Source organism: Oculina patagonica, chromosome 6 (assembly GCF_052425735.1).
Source record: "Oculina patagonica isolate OP01 chromosome 6, crgOcupat, whole genome shotgun sequence".
NCBI lineage: Eukaryota > Metazoa > Cnidaria > Anthozoa > Scleractinia > Oculinidae > Oculina > Oculina patagonica.
In genome coordinates, this window is record NC_135763.1 from 28,828,141 (window position 1) to 28,853,770 (window position 25,630).

Here is a 25,630-nt window from a genome sequence, read left to right on the forward strand (position 1 = left end):
TGAGTTTGGGGCTGAAAGTGTTTAATAACTTATCAAAATTACAGAACTAGCTTTGTGTAACATATTGTACATAAAATAACAAATCATATAACGATATGTGAGCTGCTGTGTTTGAGTGAGCTATACAGCATTATAAGGCAACTTTAGAGAACCTGTCAAAATGTACAAATTAAATTATCCTCATATCTAAGGAAATGGCAAAATAAAAGTTTTCTAAGGGGTGAATTAGACGGTACAATTCTGCCCATGGTTGTCGCATGTGACACACTTACGCCATGACTACATCACGAATTGTGTTGTGTAAGTCAACCTACCACATCCTTACAACAGATGTGCATGCGTTTAAATGGCCTTAAGTCATGTCATAGGCCTCTCTTAAGCTTGTCGTATGTGAGAAAGTTGTACTGTGTAAATCAGCCCTAAGATAGGCAAGCACCAAAGAAGTGATAATACACTTGTGTATGACCCCCCCCCACCCCCACCCCCCAACTAATTCCTCTGGAATATCCAGCTTTGAGACCCTACCCCACCACAATGGAATTTTGAATGACCCTTTGTAGGTGGGTAAGACAGTTTTCTGTAACCAGACATTTCAGGTAATTTCCAGGCAGTAGGCATTTTTACAAGCATTTTTGAAAAAGACAAGACATAATTCATTTGGCCAGATGTTTAGTCTTCAAAAAACTTTGCAACTGTGGCCCCAGAGGGATTCTAAAAAAAAGGCCAAATGTGCAAAAGGTAAAACGTACCAGACTGGGGGCAGGGGAGGGGGGTACTCCCATGTCGATGAGCTATTTGAGTATGGATTTGCCAAGTGGAGTCACTGCCTTATAACTCAGTGACAGAAATATTATACTAATACTTTTTCTGTTATGGAATAAATTTCAAGGTTTTGGCATTGTTTTATTGAAACTTTTGCATCAAAAAAAAAAAAAAAAAATAGAAGTCTGTATGGGTAAACATTTGTCTTGAGATGGGAATTTGTAGACTATGGCAGAGTACCTCACCCCCAACCTACCCCCCATTTCTGGGTTTGTGTAAAAACTTAACAAATATAGTAAATTTTACCATGCAAGATAATTTAACTCCTTGTATACTATATTTAAAATAATATCAATATTTTTGATAACTCACTACATTACGAAGAAACCCTAAGACATAATTATTTATGCAAAGGTACGAGGCAGTGGGTAAAAATATTAAAATGTGCATGTATGTACAAAACAATAATATAAACATCAGGAAACACATTATCTCTAGCTGACAGTGACTAATTCTTGGAATAACATATTTTCACAGTTAAGTCCTAATTACCACTTATGCTCCAATATATTATAATTATAATATTTCTGTTTTGTTTTATTGTAATGCCTCAGAATAAAGAGGTGAAGTACATGTAATTGAAATAATAAAATATAATTATTTCAATTACTGTGCAATAACCATACCATGCCAGCAAAGAACCAATCAGATTACAGAATGGAAACCAGAAGCATGCCAACTTTGGTCACTTGAGGCGATCGTTATTGACTACAAGGCAATGCCAGTTTTCAGTGATATGTGAACTCTGAAATTCAATCCTCAACCAATGGTTTACGCTATTTGCTGCCGTCAATCATCTAAGTGGACCTCTCGGGAAACAGACGTTCACTTCAAAACTGGGTAAAAACGTCACCTCTCTCGATGGTGATTGGTAGATATCGATCCATTTTGTTTATTTCTGTTTTTTCATGGTTCGTTGGCTGTCATCATAATTATGAATTGTGGCAGCGAGAAACACAATCGTTAGTTGGATTTTGAATTTCAGAGTTTGCATTTTCACTGAAAACCCCTATTACCTGCTTGAGTTGGAATGTTTTGTTATTTTCCAACATTGTAATCATCAGTACTTTCTCATTTGGCCTTGTAGCAGTAGTCGCACAGTGACAATTTCATCGTCTTACAAAGACTGAAGGAAAGTTAAACCTATCAAATGTGTTTATCTTTTAACTTTTAACCTTACGTTAACAAAAGATTCTATCAAGAAATACTTTTTATAACCAGCAGTGGTCTGAAAGAAAAGGCAATGTCAATTAAACCATCTTAGCAATCCCCATGGAAACACTTGAGTGACAGTTCTTGATTCGTAATAAGCAATCAGAAATAGCACTGGTACTTGTGCCAGCTCATCACCATGACGATATGCCAGGAAACATGTGACCCTGACACTAATAAAACTACTGGCTCAATCCATCAGAAAAAAGTATACTTCTTTCCATAGAGGAGTGAATGAAGAAATGTTAAAAGTGACCTAAAAGCACCCCTTTGTTCTGAGGTTAAACTGTCAGTGACTTTTATTACATGTATATATGTCCCATCAAATATTGCTCGCCACTGAAAAAAACCTGTTATGGCAGGTGGCTCATTCCCCAAGTGACACAGTCATACAGGGTAGTTAAATGTACATGAAATATTTTTGTCTCCAAAATTGAAGACAAATTCATCTCTAAGATAAAAAAAAAGTTCAAAATAATTCTGCTTGCAAGGCAAGATTTCCTTGTAGATGCTTAAAGCAGTTATTAAGTTAAGTGATGGGACACGGCTAAACTTGTCGTATTGTGTCATAGGGAGAACCTCAACTACAAGGCTGTTGGTGGGGAAAATTATATTTTTCAGTTTCTTCAGGTCACTGATGACCCATTCCCCCATAGTAAAACGAGTCTTACAAATGTGTGAGGTAGTGAGGCATGCGAGGCAAGTGTGGCAAGGCAGTGAGGCATGCAAGGCAGAAATCCCTTCTCCAAATAAAAAGGTAACCGAAGTCTCTAAGTTATTTGGCGGAGTTTTTAGGTGTGGCTTTGGTGTTAGGGAGGAACATGGATCGCATGCCTCGCTGCCTCGCACTTTGTGATGACCCTAGTACTGATAAGTGACTGATAAGGGAGAAGGTGAACTTGGGCTTCAGCACAAAGCATGGGGAAAGAGGGGGCTCTCTTGTGTTCAAGTTCCCCCTCTTGTTTCCCTTGCTACCCATACTACGCAGGCTTGTAAATTAATATCATTTTGGTTATGGAATATGCCATGTCCAAATGCTGCATTGAAAGAGGAAGTTCATTCCAAAATGGCACTTATTGTTCTTCACACCAATGAAAAATTAATACAAAAACACGTTTCTCACCAAAATTTCAGCTTCCAAAGAGTATGCAAACCCTATGAAATCCTTGCCTGAAGTAGCCCAAAGATCGAGAACTGTTTGCCGCCATCTTGGAGTAACTTGGCAGCCTGGCGATATTGGCCATAATTCCAAGGTTGCGCAGGGGACTGGGGCGAGTTTTTAATTTTAAGCAATCGATAATCTAACACCTTCACATGAAAAAACTTGGTGAGATTGGTCATTTGACCAAGTTTGACGCTTATAGGATGAACAGAGACGAAGTTATGGGCCTTGAAACATGGTTAAAAATCCATACAAAGGTCTCTTATTTTGAGACAGCGTCCCATGGCCAAAACCATATAAAATCTTACATTTTTGATGATTCTTGTGATACTCTGTAAAATGGGCAAACATAGTGATTGTCATCTTAGTTTCTTTCACATAATGGGTCTTTGGCAGGATTTTACAGCTGTCACAAAACATATTAAAATTTTAAGAGTTTATATGGTTTTGGGGGACGCTGGCTCACAATTAGAGACGTTTGTATGGATTTTGAACCATGTTTCAAGATCCATGACTTCATTTCTGTTCATCCTGGAAGCATCAAACTTGGTCAAATGACCAATCTTACCGTGATCTTTCATGTGGTGGTGTCAATTTATCAATTACTTAAAATTTGAAACTCGCCCCAGTTCCCTGCACAACTTCGGAACGGCCAATATGATCTTTGACGTTGCACATACATCACCAGGCTGCTTACTTACTCCAAGATGGCGGCAGCTGGTTCTGGATTTTTGGATTACTTCAGGCAAGGATTTCATAGGGTTTGAATACTCTTTGGAAGCTGAAATTTTGGTGACTAGCATATCTTGGAATGACCTTTTCATTGGCATGAAGAGAAGAGGTGTCATTTTGGAATTAACTTCTCCTTTAAGTGCGTTATAAGGTAACATTGTCAGTGTATTACAATAGGTACCTTAAAAGCATTTACTACATCTTTAGCAATGGCCTAGTGGATAAGGTTCTCTCCTTCTTACACTTAGACTGCTAACCTGTAGCATTTAAATAATGTTTAACTAACACTACAGAAGTGTGTACATACTTGTAAAAACCTGTTACTGATAAGTCAACAAACGTCTATAGTCCTAGACTTGTGTACAACTGTTGTCCCTCCCTCCCTGCTATTTACGTCAGAGTTCCTGTCGCACTACCTGTATTTACAGTAATGATTCCCAATCAAATTCGTCGTCGTCATCGTCATCCATTGCTAAAGGTCCTCTCCTTTGAACCATTGTGGGTTGAACCATCGTCGGCTGGTTAATTGACGTTACCTTAATGCCGGGGATAGAGTGGACGGAGCTGCCACTGTAACTTGCTGAACTGCTGTAGCTATGCTGAGAGCCTTGTAATGGGGAATTGCCTGGCGTGAACTGAGGGTTGCTAACTTGTAATAATCCTTGCGAGCCACCCATTATGTTGCTATTATTAGATGATGATGGGCTTAAACGGCGTGCAGGTGGGTTTGCCTCAGGAATTACACCTTGCTGGTGAAGATATTGACTAAACGAGAAAGCAAAGTCCTGCCATTGATTTTGATCCACGCCCATGTTCTGCAGATCGGCACTTTTCATGCTGTCCATGAATATTTGCCATGTACCTAGGTCAAAATTATGAAAACTGCCAGTGTTAATACTTTCTAAGAGTAGTTCCATGTTTTGCATGATGTTACTATTTTGTTGTTGTGGTTGTTGCTGTTGCTGCTGATGGTGATGCTGTTGTTGTTGATGATGTTGTGGCAACTGTGTCGTGGTTGTGAGGTTCTGGCTGTTACCAAACATACCTGCGCCCAAGCTGCCTCCACCTGCAAATTACAATAATTATCCATCAGTCAATAAACAAATAATTAACAATCATTGGATGAGGTTTTTGTGATATCCAGAATAATCAAGGTTGAGGTAAGTGTTGTCCGCCAAAGCCAAAGGCTGAGGCTAATAACACTTAGCAAGACCTTGATTATTTTATAGATATCAGAAAAACTGAATTTATACATTATTGTTTTATTATACATTGTTTTGAAGAAAATAACAACAAATGATTTCAACACTTGTGCTAATCCCTTTTTGCCGGCTCCTGAAAGGTTTTTCTCCTCAAGGTGTTTGTGGAATAGTCCCTTCGCAACCTTTGTCAAACTTTTTGTGTTTTCTGAGTCTTACTCCTCCAACAATTTTTAATTGGTTGATTTCGGTTGAAGAAGCGAATTGACAAGACATGTTTTTAATTAACTGTGTGCAAGATGCTGCTTGATGAAGAAATTGCTCTGGAAATTACCTGCAATGCACTTGCAACCTACAGATTATTAACTAATCTGCTAGCAATTTTATCTTAAAAGTTGACTATTTTGTTGCTCACCATAACTATCTCCTCCATGGGAGGCATCAAATACAGATTTGTAGAGATTCTTGAAGGAAGCACTCAGGTCTTCAAATGCTACTTCAGGGAAAATTTTTCTTGGTGGTTCTCCATAGTTTTGCGACGTACCAAATCCACCCACACTTGCGTTGGGCGATGAGCCTGGGGATATGCCAGCCGACATTCCCAGGAAACCCTGGTTGGTGGGAGAGGAACCATAATATCCCCCACTGGACTGGAGTGAGGCTAGTGTTGGAGAGGCCGGAGAGCCACATGGAGATGACTGGGGGCTCATCGGGGATACACGCCCATCCTCTGGCCCATATGGGGATAGCTGGAGGAGAAAAAAAGGTTAAATACCTCTTATTAATAGAGCTTAAAGAACATACTGTCAGATACAGACAAAATGTTTCCCATCTTGATTTATAACCCAAGCACAAAGCATGGTAAGGTAAGGTAAAGTCTGTGTTCAAGCATAGTGGCCCATCAGTCCGGAAATGCAGGCCATAAATTGACAGGAAAAAAAAACAAGGATCTGTATTTTACAGTACACGTATGTGCCAGGAAAATAATGGTGATAAGAAGTTTATTATATCTCTCACTCTCTTGAATGGAATTCCATTTACATTCAACTCCCTCTATAACAACCCTTTTTTTTACCTTTTTTTTTTTTCTTTTTTTAAAAAATTCTCTGGGGGGGGGGTTTTTTTTTTTTTTTTTCCCCCCGTTTTTCTTTTTTTTTTTTTATGGGGGGGTTTTTATATAAGAAAGGTGTCCGCAAGGGAAGTGTTTATTTTTAAATAGGGGCCCCCACTCTAAAAAAACCAAAAAAAAAAAAAAAAACAGGGGAGGTAAAAAATAAAAAAAAAAAAAAAAAATAAAAAAAATTTTTTGGTTCCAACAGGGAAAGAAGGGGGGGGGGGGGGGGGGGGGGGGGCCCCCCCCCCCCCAACACACAAAAAAAAAAAAAAAAATTTTCTCTCCCCCCCCCCCCAAAAAAAAAAAAAAAAAAAAAAAAAAAAAAAAATAGCCCCCCGCACGGAGAAGGGGGAGGGGGGGGAAAGAAAAAAAAGGGGGAAAAAAAAAAAGAAAATTGGCAATCAGATTGTAATAAATTGTATTCCTTTCCAGAAATTATCATAGCAATAACACTTCTTGAAATTATCACAGACTAATCTCGTAAAACCTTGCATTACACTTTCTTTAGAATACTTTTAAAGCATTTTTAAATTAATTAGTAAATACACTGGAAATTTTGGAGAAAGACTTCAGCTTTAAATACGAACTTTTTTGTTTCTCTATGCCATAACAAAGAGATTTGTTATGTGCTGAAAGACAACTTTTTTTGCATCGATTATTTAAAATGGAATATTGTTTCATCAATAAATAATGACCAGTGTTTTTAGTGACCAAATAAGAGTATGAAACCACTATATGGTGGGCCAATGAAAACAAAAAGGTAAACATTTTAACGTATTTAATAAAGAAGACTAAAAGGGGGAGTTGTGGGAGTAAACTCATTGCTTTAAATGTACTTCTTGCTATGCACGACATCCATATAAGTGTTACCGTAGCTTAATTTTCATTCCCGACAAATTACACAAATTACGAAGAGCAATAAAATTCAAATAAGCTGGAAGCTTTGAGCGTATTTTGGTAAAGATTAATTATTTTTATAGTCGTTATTGTAGGTTTTAAAGTGTTTAACTTTCGAGAAAAGGAATCGTGACTTTTTATTGGTCTTATTGCACATGTTCCCACTAATCGATTCAGGACAAATGAAGTCAACAACCTGAAAATTCGATCGTCGCAGACATTCGAGCAATTAAGATTATTTTCGTCGATTATACTTAACAGAGTGCTAAAATAAAGCATCAGTTAACATCGGCGTCGAGGGAAAGAGCGAGAAAGATTTTTTTTAGCTTTTCCGCGAATCACGTCACATATTACCCGCCAAATTAATCTCCATTTCGCATAACAATAAATGCAAGTAAAATATACCGATTTTGTTAGGGTATGCTGCATGCGAGAATAAAATCGAAGTGTTTTAACTGTATTATGAAACAAACGAACTATAAACGTCAAAACGTGTTCTTGATTTCATCGAAGCTAGTAAACGAAGTTTTACAGCTTTCATAACTAGCTGTGTTCCAATCTACGCTGGCTTATTACGTTCTGACGCCATGTTTCGTATTATAATTTGTGCGGTGGTGTGATCCTAACTTACCCTAGAATCGCTGCTTGATCGTCTTTTCCTGTTTTGCCTCGAATGAGCGTTGTCATCTTGTGGATTCTGATCTATAGCCCAGTATGATCCCTGAGTTGGTAACAGAATAAAAGTTTTACGTGTCCGACAAAACGATTGCAGGAAAAAAATACAAGACGTATGAATTCATTTAACTTAAGTTTTCTTACCTTTCCAGGGTCGTCCTTACTCCTGGGTACTTTCATAAAGCATTTATTTAGAGACAGATTATGCCGGATCGAGTTCTGCAAATGACACAAACAATCCCGACTTACTACAGTCTTTTATGAATAGTTATAAAAGAAATCAACACATTGAAACTTCAATATTTAGCACTTGTCCGCAGTTCAAGTGGAAGCGTGTACAAAGATTTTACCTTCCAGCCGTTTCCAGCCTCTTTGTAATACGGAAACTTCTCGCAGATCCACTGATAGATCTCGCTTAGGGTCATTTTCTTCTTGGGTGAGCTGTTTATTGCGAAGGTGATCAAGTTTGCGTAAGAATACGGTGGCTTGCTTTCGCGGGTTTTATGTTGTTGTGCCTCGTCGTCGTCTAAGGTCGCATTCGGATCGAGAGGTGAGCTCGGCGGTTTACGAAATGGACTTTTATCCTTGCTCGGATCGTTATTGTTATTCGACAATTTGGCGTTGGCACTGTTCAAAGCAGTGCCTACGCTAAGCTTAGGCAGCCAGTCCATGGCTGTCAGGCTGCTGTTGAGATGATCCGCCATGATTGCAATGGCGTTCTTGCCAACCGTAGCGCTGCAGGGGGTCACGAGGGGTCACACTACGCATGTGTATTCTATGTGTGGAGCTGTAAAACTACGTCATCAATGACGTCAAGAATGACCTCCATTTTGCCTGCAGCAGCTTTCATGCAGAATTCAGAACATGACGTAAGGATTAAACTATTTAAAGTTTGACCTTCAAGTTATGTCAAGTTGAAGAGAAAAAGAGTTGAGATTCCTAGCTTTGTAAAGAACCGTTGCGATGGGAAACGCACTATGCCCCAGTAGCCGACTTCCAAAACACCATACTACCCAGGAGTTTCCCTTCAATTTGCGAGTATAAGCTCGTAAAAGCGATCAAGCGTTTAATCTTTCTGAAAACGGACGCGGACGTGGATCAGTTGGCACGTACTCTATGCCTCATCACTTCCCTCCACAATCGGGTACTTTGTACTTTTATCAAAGAGAGTGCTTTGAAAACATAACCCTAGGGTATGAACACTTTTAACTTCAGAAAGGGACAACGAATAATACAAAGCAAAAATGTAGAGCTAAGATCAACTGAAAAAACAGAAAGGCTGACCCCGGTACCTCGAACTCGGATCACTTGAACACCCTCTTCTTGAACTAACTTCCATTTCCCTTGGATTTGACCTCACTTTTCAGTCATTTTTACTCGGTTAACTCGAACTCAAATTATTTGAAAACCCCGCTAACTCTAACTAAATGTCGTTTCCCTTGCGGATCAAAATTTGGGTCAAATTTACCCTGATAACTCGAATTCCGGTTCTTGCAACTCGCCACGTATGCCCATTGATTAGAGAATTTATGATCGTGTTAGAGTTTCTGACGAGATAGGTTTAATTTACACTGTACTGTATATTGAAGCGCTACCGTGAAAAATCAGTAAACTATCAATTATTTACTTGGCAAATTAAATATTATTCAATCGACCCCGATTACTCGAAACCCCGCCAACTCGAACTGTTTTTCGTTTCCCTTCAAAGTTCGAGTTACCGGGGTTCTTCTGTAGTTTGTATACAAACTTTCAAATGAACCGGATTAGCTTTAGTTAGGACCGTCTCGTTGACACGAGTTGAGTGTAACGAATGACGTCACTTTCCCCATATTTTCCAGGGTCATGAGTTTATACAATGGGTTGATTGCGCGAAATAAGTGGCTCAGTCGTGCGCATAACCATTCGATTTCTTTAGAACCAAGCGGAAGACGTTTGAAATTTAGTTTACTGTGTGGGTTAAAAATTCAACATGGAAACGTTTCAAAAAAAGGTGGTTGTTGTAGGTGACGCTGCCTGTGGGAAAAGCTGCCTTATCTATGTGTTTTGTAAAGACGAATTCCCTCTGTTTGACGAACCGTTCATACTAAATGCGATGCGTCGCATTGCAGTTAATGACACTTTAGTGTGGATTACACCATGGGATACGAAGGGACAAGAAAGGTACAACCTTCTACGAGCTCTCGCCTATCGCAACACTGATGTTATTCTGATGTGCTTTTCCATTGATAACCCTGATAGTTTGGAGAGAATCACTGAAAAATGGACGCCTGAAGTAAGACATTTCTGCCCGAATGTACCCATCATTCTGGTGGGTAACAAGAAAGATCTGAGAAATCAGGACGAAAATTCAAAGAGAGACTTATCCAAGATGAAACAAGAGTATGTTAAAAGCGAAGAAGGATCTTTAGTTAGCGAAAGTATCGGTGCTTATGCTTACATGGAATGTTCCGCTAAAACAAAAGAAGGAGTAAAGGAGGTTTTTGAAACGGCTGCTAGAGTTGCGCTAATTAATACAAAGAAAACGCCAGGTGAAAGAAAATGCAATATATTGTAAAATGTTTGTCTGGGGAACTTTGCCATCCAGAGAAACATAAAGGACGAGTTTTGTATGAAAGAGGGTGCGTGGTTAGTGGAGAGAATCTGTCACAACCATATGTTTTCGCCAAAATAAATAAATGAATAAATAGATAAATAAAAGAGAAAGTCAGATACGTTTGCAACACAAGGTTTTTATTTCGCGATTTAAAAACACACTCACTACTCGGAGACTTGTTACAATCAACTTTAAACGTTTATAAAGCGAACATTAGAAGTCTAAATAATCATTGTCTTACTGCATTTAAATGAAATTATGAAATATTCCTGATACTTCGCACAATTTTAATATTTAATATATTCTAATATACATTTAATATTTATATGGCAAATAATTTGTAGTATCTATTTATATATTTTATATATTCATTTTTCTCTTTGATTTCTATTTTACGTTCAAGCTAACGAGCGCTTCCGCTTCTAAATGTTGCATGGGTTAAAAATTATTGTATTATATTGAATTGTTTTATATTATATTATACTGTAGAAACGATCAAACAGTTTGATTTGTTGTAAATGAAATGCGCCTAGATCTGTGGCTATTTTTAGAACTCGTGTCCGTCCAATAAAAACGTCGTTATACAAGCAAATGTTTAAAAGAGCCGAAGGGTCACGCAGGGAGAATCTGTCACAATCACGCTTCTTACCAAAATCGAATTTAAGTAAAAAGTAAATAAACTAAAGCATAGAGCGGTTTTCACTTGAGTGTCGAAAGTAAATTGCGTTTGCTTTGGTTTTGCATTACTACGCTTAGTGATTGGCTTAAATATCTCGCGCCGCTTTCTCAGCCAATCAGAACTAAAACCAAAACCAATCGTGACTCGCTCGCGCACGTTTTCCCGCGCTTCGTGCCGGCTACATGTATTTGCTTTGAGTTTTGATTGGTTCACTAGATTGTCCGTGTCTTTGGTGATTGGCCAGAGTAATTACTTTGGTTTTGGTTTTACGACACTCAATTGAAAACTGCTCTAAGAAATACGAACTTTTATAAACCGGGAAAGATTTAGCCAGGACCGTCTCATTGCCACGATTTGAGCGTGACCTGCGTGACGAATAACGTCACTTCTTCCCAATATTTTCCTGTTCCAGGGTCATGAATTCATACAGTGGGTGACGTCTGCTGAATAAAGTGGCGCGCACTTAGTCGTGCGTGTAACCATTCGATTCTTGAGAACCTTTGAAAGACCTTTGAAATTCAGGCTACTTTGTAGGTGGAAGGTCGTTGAAGATTCAACATGGAAACGCCTCAAAAAGAGGTGGTCGTTGTAGGTGACGCTGCCTGTGGGAAAAGCTGCCTTATCTATGTGTTTTGTAAAAACGAATTCCCTCTGTTTGACGAACCGTTTATACTTAATGCTATGCGTCGCATTGCAGTTGATGACGCTTTCGTGTCCATTGCACCATGGGATACAAAGGGACAAGAAAGTTACAACCGCCTACGACCTCTCGCCTATCCCGGCACTGATGTTATTCTGATGTGCTTCTGCATTGATAACCCTGACAGTTTGGAGAGAATCACTGAAAAATGGACGCCTGAAGTAAGACATTTCTGCCCGAATGTACCTTTTATTCTGGTTGGAAACAAGAAAGATCTGAGAAATGATGACAATTCAAAGAAAGAGTTATCCAAGATGAAACAAGAGCCTGTTAAAAGCGAAGAAGGATCTTTAGTTAGCGAAAGGATCGGTGCTTATGCTTACATGGAATGTTCCGCTAAAACGAAAGAAGGAGTAAAGGAGGTTTTTGAAACGGCTGCGAGAGCTGCTATTAAGACAAAGAAAGCGCCGGGAAAAAGAAAATGCAGTATATTGTAAAATGTTCGACATGTAAAATTAAAACAAAAAATAAAAGTAAAAGTTTCTGGTACTTGTTCATCACAAGGTTTTTATTTCGCAATTTAAAAGCGCACTTAGTACCCATACACTTTGTTATGAATGTCCCACCCCCACCACGAGGGACGACCCCCACCCCGGAACCGGACCCCCCCCACCCCCCGAACAGAAGCCCCCCGCCCCCGAGAAACAGCCGGCCCCCCGGGACGAGAGACGAGCGAGAGCCCCACGCCCCCCACCACCCCGCGACGGAAGGGACGAAGCGAGCGCGCGAGGGGCGCACCAGCCGAGCGACACACACCACGCACGAAACCACACAGACGACCAGAACGACGCGCACACAGTGCCCGACACGTGAAGGGGAACGAAAGGGGGAGAAAGAGGAGGGGGTGCGAAGAAGGAAGAAAGACGGAACAGAGAGAGGAGAACGAGAAACGGACGAAAACACACGAAAACGCAGCCCCCCCCCCGGAATGCCGACCCCCACCCCCGATTCCACGGGGGGGAGGATTTCTGGAACCACAAATAACGATCAAAGGTTTTTTTGGCGGGGGTTTTGGTTTGTTGTGAAATGCGCCTATATCTGTGGCTATTTTAAGAACACACGTCCGTTCAATGAAAAAACCGCAGTCACGCACAGAGAATCTGTCACGATCACACTTCTAGCCTGCAGAACAGGCGGTTTATTTTTTGCGGGGTTATTGCAAGGTACGCGCACTTCGCGCTTCGACCCGCAAAATAACCGCCTCTTCTGCAGGCTATCACACTTCTAACCAAAATCGAAAACGAAGGAACTGTTCGTTTCATCGGAGACCCAGGGGCGGTTAGTCGGGGCGACACGAAGTAAATTGAGCAGGAAAAGTTAGTTTCTATTGCTCCGATTTTCGTGCTCGGTTTACTTCGTTTCGCCCCGAATAGATTATAACCCGTCCTTCGGTCTCCAAGAATGATGGATGTGGTTTGTCTGCCTGCACATTCGATTTACTTCGTACTGTCTTGGAAGAGTTTTCGCTGTCTCCCATCGCTATCGAAACCTATTATTAATGCAGTAGCATTAATATTCGTTTTTAATACAATCGTACTCTCAAAAGGTTCATGACGAGAGAAGGTTTCAGTCAGACTTCGGCGGAAATGACATCACATTTGAAACACGACACTTTGTTTGTCACGACACTTGTCACGCACGCGAAAGCGAAAAGTGGTTTTCGAGAAGCCAAGAAAACATTTTAAAGTAGAACTGATTCAGTTCGGGTCAGGGTGGTTTCGGGTGCATATGTATCACAAGTCTTAACTTTGCGATTTAGACGCACTCAGAGCCTGCTAGGACTCAGAGACTTGTAACAATCAGAGACTTGTTTGCTACGAAATGCGTCGGTGGATGTTGCGGACGAGTTTATATCTGTGGCTATTTTTAGAACACGCGTTCGTCCAATGAAAAACTTCGTAACACGCCGATATGTAAAACAGACACTGAAGGAAATGTTAATAGCTATACCCTGAATAAAACACGTACTCATTAAAATCTATTGTGTTTCGACCCATCAGAGCTTAGAATGAACCCGTGGGGTTTTCCCTTGTGGTGTGAGGTCAGTCTCTTGAATTAACATTCCCGTTTGGGAGGATAAATTGAAGGTAGGCAATCAACAGTCAGTTATTTTCTCAGCTCGTGTATTCGACAAGGAAAGCTTTCTTGGTTTTTGAAAAGGTAAGTTGAAATCAATTCTGTACTTTGCCATAAATTTCAATATTTTGTTTACATACAACAAGCGAAAGCTTCAGAAATCCTGAATTTTGAAAAGTGAACTAGCGGGTCAACTCGACTCTCGGCATTTAATAATAATGGTAGCAGGTTAGGGTCAGCGTTACTGAAGTTTTCGAATTATGAGTTATTCGTGCAAAAATTCGTTATTGTTTTGTATTTTGGCGAAGAAATTAAACTGAAAATTATGCATTAAATGTAAAGGGGCTTTGTCACGCAGTTATAGGCAATTTCGGCATTGACCACTGAAATATCACAATAACGGCTTAAAACTGTAAAATAACTCAAAAGAAACACAGAAGGCCTAAAGCGGCATAGATGGGCAAATTTCGAGAAGATTAAAACGGATTGACGTTCGGGTAAACTTGAAAAACGTCGGCCCCACTTTTTTCAAGTTTATGTCAATTAATTGTATGAAAGTGTCATTTACAATGCTCGAAAATCATCCTTGTTTGTTATGTGGCCGTAATTTTGCCAATAATGACTTTTGCTCTGCCTAGACAAATTGAACATTTTTTAAATGTTTATCTGCTTTTTTCAGGTTGAAGATTGAAAATGGCAACCTTGAGGAAAAAGCTAGTTATTGTAGGCGATGGTGCCTGTGGAAAAACCTGCCTTCTCTTTGTGTTCTCCAAAGATGAGTTCCCTGAATTTTACGCGCCGACAGTTTTCGAAAATTACGTGGCTGACATTGCAGTCGATGGCAAGTTGGTAGAGCTTGCACTATGGGATACAGCGGGACAAGAAACGTACGATCGGCTACGACCTCTCTCCTACCCTGACACTGATGTTATTCTGATGTGCTTTTCCATTGATAACCCTGACAGTTTTGAGAACATCCCTGAAAAATGGACGCCTGAAGTGAAACATTTCTGCCCGAATGTACCGATCATTCTGGTTGGTAACAAGAAAGATCTGAGAAATGATGAATTTATAAAGACGGAGTTGTCCAAGATGAAACAAGAGCCTATTAAAAGCGAAGAAGGATCTTTACTTAGCGAAAGAATCGGTGCTTATGCTTACATGGAATGTTCCGCTAAAACAAGGGAGGGAGTAAGAGAGGTATTTGAAACGGCTGCAAGAGCTACCCTAATTAAGACAAAGAAAAAAACGGGTAAATGGAAATGTGGAATATTGTAAAATGGTTTACTTGCTCGGCGAATTTTGCACAAAGGAAAAGTTTTGTATGAAAGAGAAGGTCACGCATTAAGCTTAAGAGAATTTGTCAAAATCATATTTTTATCCAAATCAAATTGTATAGTTAAAACTAATCAGTAGCTTTAGCTTATTGTGGCTTTATTTTGTATTTCTTGTTATTAGTTACTCGTTCCCGTATTTGTTGTGTTGATTTCTTCCAATATCTTAGCTCAATCTGTTGTTCTGCGTCGACCATTTTTGGCCGTCTAACAGTAGTAAAATGAATAAATACGTAAATAAATTGTATAAAAGAAAAGTTGTCACGTTTGCGTTACAAGTAATTTCGTGATTTTTAAAACACGCACTCTGAAAAGCGCATCTGACGGGGGTTTTGTCGACCCTAGACTTGTTATGATCAATAATCAAATGGTTTGCTGTGAAATGCGTCCCAAGATTTCTTACAGAAGAGCCTTTGGCGCCCTAGAGCCTTCCACAAAGCCTCCTCGCCGAGCGATGGGTCACAGTCACCCTTTGAGGCGACTGTGGACAGATTTTATATTATTTGTGGCTATTTTTAGAACTCACGTCCGTCCAATAAGAAACGCCGTTATATAAGGAGAAGTAGAACTGATTTGATTTGGGTCAGGGTGGTTTCAGGTGCATATGCATCACAAGTCTTCATTTTGTGATTTAGACGCCTCAGAGCTTGAAAGGACCCAGACACGTGTCACGATCAGAGTCTTGTTTGCTGCGAAATGCGTCGGTTGACGTCGCGGGCGGGTTTATAACTGTGGCTATTTTTAGAACACGCGTTCGTCCAATGAAAAGCTTCGTTACAAGCCGATATGTAAAACAGGCCTTCAAGGAAACGTTTTATCAAAATATATTGTGCTTGGACCCATTAGTGCATAGGAGGGAGGACACACGAGGGGAACGAGAAGAGAGGGGAGGGGGGGGAACGGAGAGCGGGGACGGCGGGGGGGGAGGAGCAGGAGGGGGGGGGGGGGGGGGGGGGGTGTCACTTATAGAATTAAGAAATGAACCCGTGGGGTTTTTCCCTAGCGGTGTGAGACCGTGTGAGATCAGTCCTCTTGAATAACCATTCGAAAAATATATGATAGCATTTGTCCCTCCGAATGGTAAGAAATGCCTAATTTTTGGGTCTGGGCCCATGGACTATTTAATTGGTAGAATAATGAAGGTCAAAAATCAACCGTCAATTATTTTTTGAACTCGTGGATTCAAGAAGGAAAGCTTTCTTGGTTTTGGAAAGGTAAATTAAAATCAATTTTGTACTAGACTGGCTACATGCAGTCCCCTATTTTTCCTTGCCCGCTGTAAACAAGTCTGGTTCCTGAACGCGAGCGAAAACTGGGGAGAGTTCGCTTGCGTTCAGAAACCAAGATGGCTGCTCGTCGAACTGAACAATCGCTCTACGACTTCACGGAAAAATAGGGGACTGTGAACAGTCTAATTTAAAACTGTTCCATATATTTCAACATTTTGCTTAAATAATGCAAGCAAGAATTGCCCGGGATCAATTTTTGTAAGTGAACTTTGGCGCAAAATTTGTTCCCGTACGGCAGATTGATCATTTTGTAAATGTTTACCCTGCTGTACTACCTGGTTTTGTAGGTTAAAGATTCAGAGATGAAAATTTTTAAGAAAAAGCCGGTCATTGTTGGAGATGGTGCCTGTGGAAAAACCTGTCTTCTTCGTGCATTCTGCAAAGATCAGTTCCTAGATCAGCTTTACGGGCCCGCAGTTTTTGAAAGGTGTGCGGCTGACATTGAAGTCGATGGCAAGTTTGTGGAGCTTGACTTGTGGGATACGGTGACACAAGCAACATACGATCGGCTACGACCTCTATCATATCCCAACACTGATGTTATTCTGATATTCTTTTCCATTGATAACCCTGACAGTTTCGCGAACATCCCTGAGAAATGGACATCTGAAGTAAAACATTTTTGCCCGAATGTACCTTTTATTCTGGTTGGTAACAAGAAAGATCTGAGAAATGACGAAGAGTTATCCGAGATGAAACAATCTGAGGATCTGTTAAAAGCGAAGAAGGATCTTTAGTTTGCGAAAGGATCGGTGCTTATACTTACATGGAATGTTCCGCTAAAACAAGAGAGGGTGTAAAAGAGGTATTTGACACGGCTGCGAGTTCTTTTTCCTAGTGTTGGCTTTGGTCCGTTTTTTTTTTGATATTGCTTAAATTAAACTTGTGTGTAAATTACGATTTCAATCGATGAATTAAACTGGTTTACACGTATGCAAGCGAGCACTTCTGTTTGTTGCTTTCGTGTTTTCTTTTATTATTTTTTGCAGGTCTTGATATTCATTTCAGAAAATTTAAACTACAACAATTATTCGCATCAGGCTCAGTGATTATTGTTAAACAAACCCCTTGACTTCGTTTTGTTGATTATTCAACAATAATCACTTCGCCTTCGGCGAATAATTGCTAATTATGATTATCATCATCATCATAATCATCATCATCATCATCATCATCATCATCATCATCATCATCATAATCATCATCATTATTATTATTAAATCTCTTAACCTGACGTTTTTAAAAGGCTAAAACAGTACTACATCGAACCTCCTTAAAAACTAGTTGTACCTATCGGCAAGTGCCAACGAGCGAAATACTCATGTTTGTTCATAAGAACACTATATTGAATGGTTTTTGATAGAATCGCATAGCTAGGAGAATTCTCGCCATCTGATTGGTTATCGAGGCGAGGTATTCAGAGTGGAATTGCGACTTGAAAGCGAGGTTGAGCGATATTACACCGTCGCAACGCGTAGCTTCACATAGCAACGTACGCAAAATTGGAATCGATTTATGTTTACAAAACTATTTTGTCCGTTTACAAAGCAAAAACCTGACCGAAGTGAGGAAGCAGAAGATTTTCCCTGTTTAAATTATGCTTGTCAAACAGGATCAAAATGTCGAGGAGTGATATTTATTTATCGAGTTGCCATATTTATGTCCACATTGCATTATATATATCCAAAGTGCAATATGTATGTCCAAAACTAATATATATATCCAAAAATCCGGCGACCTGTTCTCGTTGTATATATTACAATCAAATGATTTCACACATTTGGATACAGTTTCGATATACATATTTCGCGGGCTTTTCTCGATATATATATTTCATGCGTTCTATTTCGGTCAGTATTGCATGTAAGTCTACATGACCTGTCCCGCATCCCGCAAAACATGACCTCGAGGCCGACTCGTGAGCGAGGGCGGCGTTGCAAGACAAGACAGCATGGCGGCTCCACTCATGGCGGCTGAAGAGAATAGAATTCAGCGCCTTGTGCGTGAAATCGTTAATGTTGAACCAAGTACAAATGCTGCACAAATCTTTGAAAGCATCAGAGAGGGAGAGGCGCCAGGTAATATTGGTCGGGGTTTTAGAAGTGTGAATGAGGAGTTGCGAGGAAGGTTTTCAATTCCAAGAAGTTTTCCCGCCAATCGGGACCGTGAATGTGCTCTCCCTCCGCTTCTCGCTTCTAACGTAGAAAGGCAAGCTCCACTGCCTCCACAGCATCAAATTGCATCGAGTTTCAATCCTGCATTCAAAATTAACTTGATCGGGCCGCGATTCCATCACTCTAGCTAACAACAACCTCACAGTTCGTTCATAATCGTCAAGTCTGCGACACCAGAATTCTGCACTGTCGGTTTGGTTGGTTGACAAGTGATTTCTTGCTCCTCGTATGACTCCCACCAGAGAATCGAAAAAGGAATCGATGTTTGGAAAGCATTACCAAGCATTGCTTCTGACCATGTGAGATTTCTTGTTTTTTCATACATGAAGTAAACATCACACTTAACCTTTTTTTAAGTTAAAAAAAAAGTTGACACCAGAATCGAACCCGGGTCGTCAGTTTACCAAGCGGGATTCATCCCCACTATGCCACCGACGACCAGCTGCCAGGACCGTGATTTTTTTGGATAGAAATCCCAACCCCATTATTTGAACTAACCGCAAGCAATCTAACGTGGTGTAATATGTCATCAGCTGTCTCCACATAGTCTGAAGCAATGCTTCGAAGTGATTTCCTCGATGTTTGGTATCCACCGAGCCGCCATATTGTTTTGCTGCGGGATGCGGGACAGGTCATGTAGACTTACATGCAATACTGACCGAAATAGAACGCATGAAATATATATATCGAGAAAAGCCCGCGAAATATGTATATCGAAACTGTATCCAAATATGTGAAATCATTTGATTGTAATATACACAACGAGAACAGGTCGCCGGATTTTTGGATATATATATTAGTTTTGGACATACATATTGCACTTTGGATATATATAATGCAATGTGGACATAAATATGGCAACTCGATAAATAAATATCACTCCTCGACATTTTGATCCTGTTTGACAAGCATATTAAATTTCAATTACGGCGTTCTTACGAGCAACAGTTAAACATTTTCTTTCACCGAATAAGTGAAACGGAAAATATAAATGTCCGTACCGTATGCCGTATGGACAAACTTGCGAGTAAATAGCAGTTACGCTTACACGACCACTGTAGAAACGTTAAAAGAAAGAAAAACTACAAATTTTTCGTGTAAAAGAACAGCTGTTCATTCTGTTAAAGTGTTAAATACTGTTGATAGTTCGACAGTAACGCCGTGTTCGTACAATAAAATCTACACGAAACGAAAGAAAACAAATTATGACAATTAAGTCTTATTACTGCGTGCTGTAGACTCGATTAAAACAAAAGACAGTTTTACAGAAATTGTTATGCAGTGAAAAGCTCCAAACTTTCGATAAAGAATGACTTTTTACATTCTTTAACTGATCCTTACGATGCAAAAAGCGGTTTCTGGAAATGAACAAAACGTACACACAGCGAACCAGCGAACTATTACTACGATTTCCAGTTGAGTACGACGCGAACAAAGTTTGGTGACGAAGTTTCAACTTAACAACGGCATTGTTGTCAAGGGCAAACTTCTCTGTTTCTATTGGTAACTTGTCGTTACAGGTACTGACCGCCAAAGTTCTTTTATACAAGGAGGACCTCTCGGGAAACAGGGCAATTTTTTGATTGGCTAATTTCGATCCAAGATGGCGTCAGTTTTAATTGAGCAATTTTTTGATTGGCTAATATTTTGAAATTTCGATCCGAAATAGTGTTAGCTTTTGTCAGCTTTACGAAACGCTAAATGTTCTTCATTTCAGTTCGCGAATTATTCATTTTGCACTTGAGAAAGATATATTATTTAAAGCTGAAGGAATTCTTAAAGCTGCTAGAAAATCCCTGGAGTTGGAAAACGATAAAATTTCAGTTGAACAGTAACTCTAACGAGGAAGGTAAAGTGACGCGCGTTAAACATAACGTCAACTCTCAACACAGATCTGTTACCGTCGATATAAAACAGCTAAGGCATAATATATTTCGTTATTTGTTTCTTTTATCGTTGTCTCTGTGTATATATTTTTTATTTGAAAGCGTAATAAAGTGTTGCTGACGATATTTGTAGTGTTTTTATTAACCGTGCAAAGCCGGTTCATAATCTGGCCGGCGTTTTTTAATCGGGCGGGGCCTGGGCCCGATTCATAATCTGCACGGAATTTTTTTTTTTTTTTTTTTTGTCGGTAAATCGATCCAGACCCACGCGGCCCAGCCGTCTCTTCTGTCACGGTCACGCAAGATTTAATATTTTTAATAGAGATCAGCCGATCACTCGCATTTAACATGAACATTCTACTCTCTAAAATGTATACTTTTGTTTCATTCCATATTTTACAAGAAGAGAGGGCTGAATATAATCACATAGCGAAAACAAAGACCGCTTGGACATGTCCAAGCTATTTAAAACTACCACTACGTCAGGACCATGTCACGCGATCTCTCGCTTGAAACTATATAATAAATCATTCACCTATTTTCTGTTTGAATACTCTGCGTTCTGTTTGTGTGAAATATTTATTGTTGTGTTACTCGAGCGTTTGGCTCGGAGCGAGAACAAGTCGTACAATTTACCCAGAACGTGTTAAATATTGCAAAACGACGACTTATTTTCTGGATATCCCAATTTTTGTTTTGAGTTTACGGTATTTTGAGAATCGAAACGTTATCGAAACGTAAGTTGCAAGCTCAGCAAGAATATGGCAAAGCACGGGATACACGTCATCGCGCCAGGGGAATTACCAAAAGCTTGTCGGAAGACGCTAAACGGAGAAACACAATGGGATGGCCTTAGTCTACTCTTTATTTTGGCGTGATTTGGCTTTCTTTTAAATGAACTGGTTTGGGTTTATTTTATTGAACATTCGGAACAAAATAAATATTTGCATGCGTAAGCAGGCATTTTTCCGGCTAGGCATGTGGTTTTAAAAAGCAAAAGATAGCGTGGTAAAGGAAATTCATGTCACGTTCACTCCGTGACTAACGCAAACAAGTGACTGCTTTTCTAAAGATTTTTTTTACTGTGTGGTGCCGTGCCTTAAGCCAAAGCACTGTAAGAGGTCAGGTGGTCAAACATTAACCGCACGATTATAAACTGCTTGCAGTTCTTGTTTTTCGTTTTTTGTCGTTTTTATTTTTTTGTCGGTAAATCGTTCCAGAGCCCCGCGGCCCAGCCGGCACCTTGATAACGGTCACGCAAGGTTTGATGTTTACTAGCGATCACTCGTTTAACATGAACACTCTGCTCTCTATTTAGACGGAAATGTATGTTTTTGTGTCATTCGAGTGTTCTACCAGAAGAGAGGACTGAATAATCACATAGCGAAACCAAAGACCGCTTGGACATGTCCAAGCTATTTAAAACTAGCACTACGTCAGACCTATGCCACGCGATCGCTCGCCTGTAGCTATATTAAAATAAACATTCACCTATTTTAAAAATATTTACGAATACTCTGCGCTCTGTTTGTGTCAAATATTTATTTTTGTGTTATTCAGACGTTTGGCTCGGAGCGAGTACAAGTCGTACAATTTACCCGGAACATGTTGAATATTGGAAAATATTCCAATTTTTGCTTTGAGTTTATTTTTATCAGTGGGAATCGAAACGAAAATTGCAAGCTTAGCAAGAATGTGTCAAGGCACGGAATACACGTAATCGCGCCAGGGGAATTACCTTCTGAATCAGGTTTGCTCTATTTATACTTGCAAAAGATCGTCGGACGACGCTAAACGGAGAAATACGACGGGATGGACTTAGTCTACTCTTTTTTTTTTTTTTGGCGTGAAATGGACTTCTTTTTAATGCCATTCATGAACTGGTTTGGGTTTATTTTATTGAACATTCGGAACAAAATAAATATTTGCATGCGTAAGCAGGAATTTATCCGGCCAGGCATGTCGTTTAAAGCAAGAGATGACGCGGTGAAGGAAATTCATGTCACGCACACTCCGTGACTCACGCAAACATGACTTGTGTGTTTCTCAAATGACTGCTTTTCTAAAGATTTTTCACTGTTCAGCGCCGTGCCTTTTTAGCCAAAGAACTGAAAGAGGTGATCAAACATTAACCGCACGGTTACAAACTGCTTGAAGTTCTTGTTTATTTAAGCATCGAGATTGTCGAGCAAGCCAGTTACAAAAACAAATTTGTTACCAATGGTAACAGAGAAGTTTGCCCTTGACAACAATGCCGTTGTTATGTTGAAACTTCGTCACCAAACTTTGTTCGCGTCGTACTCAACTGGAAATCGTAGTAAATGTGCTTGCGAAGCGACCCGCTATAAAATAGCGGGTTTTGCCCTTTCCTAGAAATTGTCTGCGATGGACTTAGACCTTTAACTTATAAATGTCGAATTTTAATTGTAAGTTATTTCAAGGTACTTACTTCATCGTTCCACGCCTCCTTCAAACCTGTACTTGACGCTGTTGAATGTTCAGTGCTTTTCACTACGGATGCGTGTTGTCTACTTCTTTCAGGCCGAAGAGATTAAAGATTTCATAAGTTTGTCTTGCGCTGATGAGACGAAAACTTGAAATAGATGTTCGAAAAACAAGAATCAGGTTCTGTCAAATACTACCATTCCGTAGTTAAAAAACCTTGTGTGGACCGTTGAAAAACTATGATTCAGTGTCAACTGCGAGGTTCAAATGAACTTCTGTGATCGATTTTAGCTTGACTCCGATTCGCTGGCTCATGACAGTTGATTTGGAATGGCTTTCTGAGCGCGCGTTAAAAATTCAGCCATATAAACAAAAAAACAAATTGGGCTTTCTTTACATTTTAAAAAGGCTATGCGATTCAAGGAAAATCCATTACCTGACTCGTGAATTCCACGTTAAATTTCACTTGAAAAACCGATATCGCACGAATCGCGAAGCGATTCGTGCGATATCGGTTTTTCGCGTGAAATTTAACGTGGAATTCCCTCGTCAGGTAATGAATTTTCCTATAGAACTATATTTGAAATGACCAAAATATGGTAAATTGTATTTTAGGTAATATGCGAAAAAGGGCTATTTCTCTGGTGTTCATAAATGACACAGGCTTGATAGCCTGCGTAGCAGGCGCCGTAGTTTCCAGCGCGCGTATTCTCGCGATCGCGCACTCTTTTAAACACACTAAAAAACGTACACAGATGTCTGCTACGCAGGCTACGGGTTTGACAGATTGATAACTCTTGACAAATCTTTAAATTCTTTTCAACGTTAAAATGTCACAAAATGTAGGCAATAATTAACTATTAAATGAGGTTTAATCACTGTTTGTTAAATACAACACGCGATGGTTAAAATGTTTCCGTCCACAATAGGGATACCGTATTTACTCGAATAAGCGCCGCGGCGCTTATTAAATTTTTCACACCTCAAGTGCGGCGCTTATTCGAGGGCGGCGCTTATTAAAAATTTGGACGCCACAAAAAATCTTATCTTTTACAGTAATTGTAAAGAGCGTCTTTTGATTGTCAGTATTTGTCTCTTGCTGAGACAGAAGTGACGCTAGCTGCCCTGGCAAAGTTTGCAGCGTTCACAACATTCACAGAACTATGTATTGTAAGAGTGTTAAATAGAAAAACTAATGAGCGAGCGGTAAAACAATCACTTTGAACTACAAAATATCGCTCTTGATGAAAAGAAATGTTCAAGTTTGTTCTAGAGTTGCTTTGTAGTGTCATTTTTAGTTCAAAGAAATTCATCAAATAAGCGCCGCATCGGGACTGCGGCGCTTATTCGGGGGCGGCGCTTATTAACTTTTCTGTCCCAAATGCGGCGCTTATTCGAGGGCGGCGGTTATTCGGGGGCGGCGCTTATTTGAGTAAATACGGTAGTTGCATTTCAAGAACTTCTTATAAATCAAATCCCAAAATCAAAACTGCTAAGATGCTTTTTTAAAAATAATTTTCAGTAATCAGAGACAGTAATGCACGGGTCAGATTTCAGTCTCGCATGCGAAGTGTCATGTTCAGTTACGCAAACTGACTTGAAAAATTTGAACAGAAAACAAAACTTGAACGGTCAAGGATGATTTGGAGACAAAATTTTTATTCAAGTTAACATTACATTTGCCGTTAGAAGCAAAAAACTTTTGACTTTCTTGTGTGTATGACATGCAGTAATTTTAGTGAGCGTTGCTTTGTATTGATGTTATTCCTACGCGGAGCGAAAATACGTGCCAAATAAAATATAAACGGTATATGATTTGGAATAAATCATCGGTCAAACAATTACTATAAACACAATCAACACTAAAAGGAAGCATTTACCCGACTTCAGCATTCTCATAAGTCAAGAAAACTCTATTTGAAGTCAACATGTCCGCCTTTGATTTTCATGTCTCTCTTCGATCGTAAATCAAAGGACTCCAAAGTCGAAAGATTATTTCATCGCTTTGAAGACCTTGATGTTCATTTTTTCGGCGGTCGAATATTCTGTAGGGTACTCTCTTTCGATTTATAATTCCCTAAAGGTGTATTTATTGGTAAATGGATTAATGACCACATTGAAAATTTTAACAGCGAGCCGCGTGGACGCCATTTTGGTCATTTAATCTCTAGCAAGGAGTGAGAGACTGGGAACCAGTTGGGAAGAACAATACAACCCAAATATGGGGTTTACTTACACCCAAATATGGTAAAAAAAGTCCCTTACGCAGAACTTAAGATTTTCTCTGCCTATACACTCATACGCACACGGCTCTATGATTCTGCCGCCTCGACAGCCTCGCCCCTTGGCTCGGCTGTCTCGTTGGCAATTAATCGAAAGTCAAAGTATTTTCACTCAAAGACAAATACGTTGTGTTTTTCTACATCAGTAATAAATAGCTGCCCAGTGGTTGAGACAGCAACTGCCCAAGGCTGTTCGAGTGGACTGACCGGTGATTCTATTATCGAATTAACAAGTTTTCCATCCAGTGTAAAAACTTGAACCCTGCTTTTTCCAGTGTCGCAGACGATCAAGTTATTAAACTTGTCAACGGCGAGTCCAACAGGACAGTTCAACTTTCCAGAACCCTCTGTACCAATAT

General features: G+C 39.7%; 2 protein-coding genes and 4 pseudogenes across 4 annotated transcripts in view; 4 read left to right on the forward strand and 2 right to left on the reverse strand.

The window, feature by feature from the left end:
* Positions 1-2,864: 2,864 nt before the first annotated feature.
* On the reverse strand, positions 2,865-8,617 carry LOC144658172 (forkhead box protein J2-like; annotated as a pseudogene). Its single transcript, XR_013571653.1, has 5 exons — positions 8,164-8,617; positions 7,958-8,032; positions 7,770-7,859; positions 5,543-5,876; positions 2,865-4,994 (listed from the first exon to the last, which is right to left on the reverse strand). The product of XR_013571653.1 is annotated as a forkhead box protein J2-like (transcript).
* Positions 8,618-9,744: 1,127 nt separating this feature from the next.
* Positions 9,745-10,543, forward strand: LOC144656825 (ras-like GTP-binding protein RHO pseudogene; annotated as a pseudogene).
* A 957-nt stretch (positions 10,544-11,500) lies between these two features.
* LOC144656797 (rho-related GTP-binding protein RhoA-B pseudogene) lies at positions 11,501-12,222 on the forward strand (annotated as a pseudogene).
* Positions 12,223-13,860: 1,638 nt separating this feature from the next.
* Positions 13,861-15,353, forward strand: LOC144656360 (ras-like GTP-binding protein RHO). The gene is made up of 2 exons (XM_078516588.1): positions 13,861-13,949; positions 14,548-15,353. Exon 2 carries the CDS (start codon positions 14,555-14,557, stop codon positions 15,137-15,139), a length of 585 nt encoding a protein of 194 aa, XP_078372714.1. The 5' UTR covers positions 13,861-13,949; positions 14,548-14,554; the 3' UTR covers positions 15,140-15,353.
* A 1,174-nt stretch (positions 15,354-16,527) lies between these two features.
* The window catches only part of LOC144658354 (transforming protein RhoA-like), a 17,005-nt pseudogene continuing 7,902 nt past the window's right edge, over positions 16,528-25,630 (forward strand). The window contains exon 1 of the transcript XR_013571668.1: positions 16,528-17,323. The product of XR_013571668.1 is annotated as a transforming protein RhoA-like (transcript). The remainder of the gene's footprint in view (positions 17,324-25,630) is intronic.
* LOC144658124 (uncharacterized) overlaps positions 24,627-25,630 on the reverse strand; it is a 6,971-nt gene continuing 5,967 nt past the window's right edge. Inside the window, exon 3 of the mRNA XM_078518463.1 lies at positions 24,627-25,630. This exon is cut by the window's right edge and continues 1,530 nt beyond it. Within this exon, the coding sequence (XP_078374589.1) occupies positions 25,380-25,630 (251 nt within the window). The 3' untranslated portion in view covers positions 24,627-25,379.